At 42.7% G+C, this 3,921-nt stretch overlaps 1 protein-coding gene across 1 annotated transcript; it reads right to left on the bottom strand.

Annotated features, from left to right (window-relative positions):
* Window positions 1–1,069: 1,069 nt before the first annotated feature.
* Window positions 1,070–3,459, bottom strand: LOC123440265 (nascent polypeptide-associated complex subunit alpha-like protein 1). The gene is made up of 4 exons (XM_045116845.1): window positions 3,266–3,459; window positions 2,443–2,527; window positions 1,652–1,776; window positions 1,070–1,581 (listed from the first exon to the last, which is right to left on the bottom strand). Exons 1-4 carry the CDS (start codon window positions 3,347–3,349, stop codon window positions 1,246–1,248), a joined length of 630 nt encoding a protein of 209 aa, XP_044972780.1. The 5' UTR covers window positions 3,350–3,459; the 3' UTR covers window positions 1,070–1,245.
* Between the last annotated feature and the right edge of the window lie 462 nt (window positions 3,460–3,921).

Genomic DNA, 3,921 nt, shown 5'->3' on the forward strand with positions numbered 1-3,921 from the left:
TCGAACGTTGATGACTGCAAGAGGTGAGGATCTACATTCAGTTTGTGGATTATGAGTTTTACGATATCTGAAAGCCCCCCACTTTGGGCCGGCCCATGTGTCATCCCTAGGCCAACGACAGACGAACCGTGGTACACCGGGTTAACGGACAAAGAGGCATCGAACGTTGATGACTGCAAGAGGTGAGGATCTACATCGAGTTTGTGGATTATGAGTTTTACGATATCTGACTTTTGACAGGATTCCAATTAGGCTGGCCATAGTGGGGGTATCATAGCTCGTAACATATTCTTAAGACTAGCAAACATGATGATGTGGCAAGTAATTAAAGAAGAGAGAGGGGTTATAGTAACATAGGTAGATACGTATCATGTTAAATGCTATGCTACTATGTGTCATGCATGTCAATAAATAAAAACACCTATGATACTCCCTCTGGTCCTTTTTAGTCTGCATATTAGCTTTGTCCGAAGTCAAAGTATCTCAACTTTGACCAAATTTATAGAAACATGTATCAACATTCACAATGTCAAATTGATATTGTTAGATTCATTGTGAAAGGTAGTTTCATGATATGTATATTTGGTATTGTAGATGTTGATATTTTTCAATACATATGGTCAAACTTTGTAAAGTTTGACTTGACCCGAATCTAATATGCAGAGTAAAAAGGACCGGAGGGAGTACTAGTTTATGATACTATGCACTATGAAGGTACTATCATACAATAATAACATATGCATGATACTACTGTATGTTACTCCCCACTATGAGCAGCCTTATGGTGGTAATTCGGAGTCTTTTGTTGTCACGACTAGAGGCCAGGAGCTCTGAAAGTCGCGTTGGCCAAAATGGCAGTGGTTCAAAAGGCATGGGATATTATTTTCACATCGGTTAAAAGGAAAAGGTGAGGGTCCAGAATTCAGGCAAAAAGGAAACAGCACACGGTGTGTGAGAAATTTCGTTTTAGGCTGCAAATCATTAAAAAGTCAAAATAACAGGGAACACTTCGCTAGTCCGACCAACGGACTATAGCAGTGGAGATTTGCAACAAAAAGAGACCCGCTCAGAAAGCAACCAATGATTTGTTTCAATGCATGAAAAAGAAGCTCATTAGACATTGCTTCAGGTCTTTGCTAATACAGAGCAGCTCAAAGTTCACACACATGACCACCAAACGTTACAGCTCATGTATTCCCATGAAAACAACGAAAAACTGACATAATATCACAAGGTTGGGAACGGCTAGTTCGTCAGTTCCATGATAGCACTGACTATATCACCGTCAGCAGACTTGAGCGCCTTCACAGCCTTGGGCCTCGGCACACCGGCCTGGGTCATAACCAGCTCAATGTCCTTCGGCTCAACTCCAGTCTCGTCACAATCCTCATCATCCTCCTGAGCTGCTGTAGAAGCCTCGGGGTTTGAGATGACGCTGCTAAGATCAGGCGCCTTGAATTGCTCCGCAGCCTGTGACTGCAGCTGTGAGCTAAGATCCTCAATCTTAGCCTCCCCAAAAATGACATATGTGTCGGATGCGGGGCTCTTGAATACATCTGGTTTGGAGATGACAAACAGGATCTGGAAATGAAACAGTAGTTAGCAACAAATTAACAAAGAACAGTTGTGAAGACAAGATAAGAGCACTCACATTCTTGCTCTTCTTGACAGTTACACGGCTCACGCCTGTGATAGTCTTCATGCCAAGCTTCAGCATGGCCTTCCTGCTCTTTTTCTCACTCCTGCTCTGCTTAGATCTTCCACTTGCATCAACTCCTGCTCATTGGACAGTAAGCAGAAAGATCAATCTTCAACAAGTGTTAAGTATCCAACAAGAAGGCATTACCCAACTAAACAGCTTCATGGCAACATAAATTACTCAATGAGCAATTCACAATTTGCAATGCTCGAGTGTAAAAAGCACAAACACATACTACACTAATAGCAACCAAAAACAACATCAATATGTATTGCCTCTGTTGCAAATACAATTCACTGGCATAATTCAAAACCAAAAACACAATTTTCTTAACCACAATAAAACAAAATGGAGAATACATCAATTGGTGGCAACCTGGCAACCAGGTGGATAAAGAAACATTAGGTGTAATAAAACATCATAAAAAATTAAACCAAATATCTCAATCAAGCTGTAAAGTATTGTCGCTTTATGTGTCAGGGAGATCATGTCAACAACAATCTTCTTATAACTCAGTTGTCAGAATTTGAGAAAAAGACGGAACCCAACAGATACTTATTTCTTTAACAGACATGCATATTTTGAATAAGTTGTTGACAAAAATAACCGAACCTTGACTTCAATTTGTAAATTATTTACTTCATACTAATTTTATGCAATGAAAAACTCAGCCATATACTTGATGCTGGAACACATATAAGTATAGTAAAATATGGATGAAAATGACTAGAATTTCAACATACCCTCAGCATCATCATCTTTGTCATCCTCATCATCATCATCCTCTTCCTCCTCATCATCATCATCCTCAACTACTGGCTCATCTCCCTGAAAGTATAAATTATTTCAACCAGTTTAGATTACCTGACAACTGAACATAAATATATGCACCAAATTAATCTGCAAGCATGTAACCAGAAGTCAAAACAATCGGTCACCATTGATCAAATAGCGCAGCATGAAGCAAGTACAGTGCATAACAACAGGACGCGAAATAGTAGTTACTGTTAGTAGAGATCTATAATTTATTCCACTTTCCCATGGAAATAGGAGTTCCGAGTCGAGTATTAAGTATAGGTAACACATGTGGGTGTTAACGATAGTTAATTCCACAGCAGTTCTCATGAGAGTGTCATAGCAATACCTGATTTAGATACTACTACCAACAAAATAGTACTAACAAGAGTTGGTACCAGTACTTTGAATGATGGTATTGTAGGCAACGATAATATTAAACTAGTATAAATTCTAGTTCATGTCTACTCTTAACACGTCTAGTTCCTCACGGAAGATCCAACTGCTAGCATCCCAAAAGTTGAAGAGATCGTCCTATAGGCAGCCTAATCCATGAGGAGAACATCATCAACCTTCCGAAACGGAACAACAACCAACTAAAAGCGTATCGCGTGCGAGATCTAAGAAAAGTTTCCGCGCAGATAACGCGACAATCATTCACAACCGCACCAAAAACGGATCCTCGCGCAGCAGGCAGGCGCGATCCGGCCGCGAGGGACGCGAAGTGCGGGCCGATCCGAACAGACGAGACGGGCGGGGTTAGATCGTCACCTGAACCTGCGCCGCGAGCTTCTGCTCTTCCAGAACGGCGTGGAGCAGCTCCTCCTGCGTGGCGGTGGCGGTCTCGGCCGTCATGGTGGGTTGGTGGGTGAGGGGGAGGAGGCGACGGCGCTGCTGTCAGAAACCCTAGAACCCTAAAGCTGGGAGAGGAGGCGCAAGCAAGGGGAGTCACTGCGGCAGAGACGGCGCACGGACTCGTGACGTTTTATACAGGTGACCTTGGGTCTGAATGGGCTCGTGGAGTTTTGGGCCCAATGTCAACATGGTGCGGCTGCCAGGGACGAGGTTAACTGGGCCCAATAGTATGGACTGCGTCCGGAGCAAGTTAGTTGAGCTGGCCACGGTCAATTAACCCCCCTAAAAAAATGTCTCAAATATATATATATATATATACATGTGGAGTTGTCTCCTAATTTTTTATAGTAAAAGAATGTTAGGGCACCCTAAGGGCACAACTGCTATATTTGGATGATCATAACTCGTGGTGATGAATTGCAAAATATGTAATGCATGGATCATCAGAGTTAGTAGTGTAAGAGCATCTCCACCCGTTTGCCTCCCAAAGGCGTGAAATAGCGCCGCTTAGGGGTGAACCGGTGCTAAATTTGGTGTGGGTGGCTCGGGTTCCAAGCACCACCACCCCCACA

The sequence above is a fragment of the Hordeum vulgare genome, chromosome 1H, assembly GCF_904849725.1.
Source record: "Hordeum vulgare subsp. vulgare chromosome 1H, MorexV3_pseudomolecules_assembly, whole genome shotgun sequence".
Taxonomy (NCBI): domain Eukaryota; kingdom Viridiplantae; phylum Streptophyta; class Magnoliopsida; order Poales; family Poaceae; genus Hordeum; species Hordeum vulgare.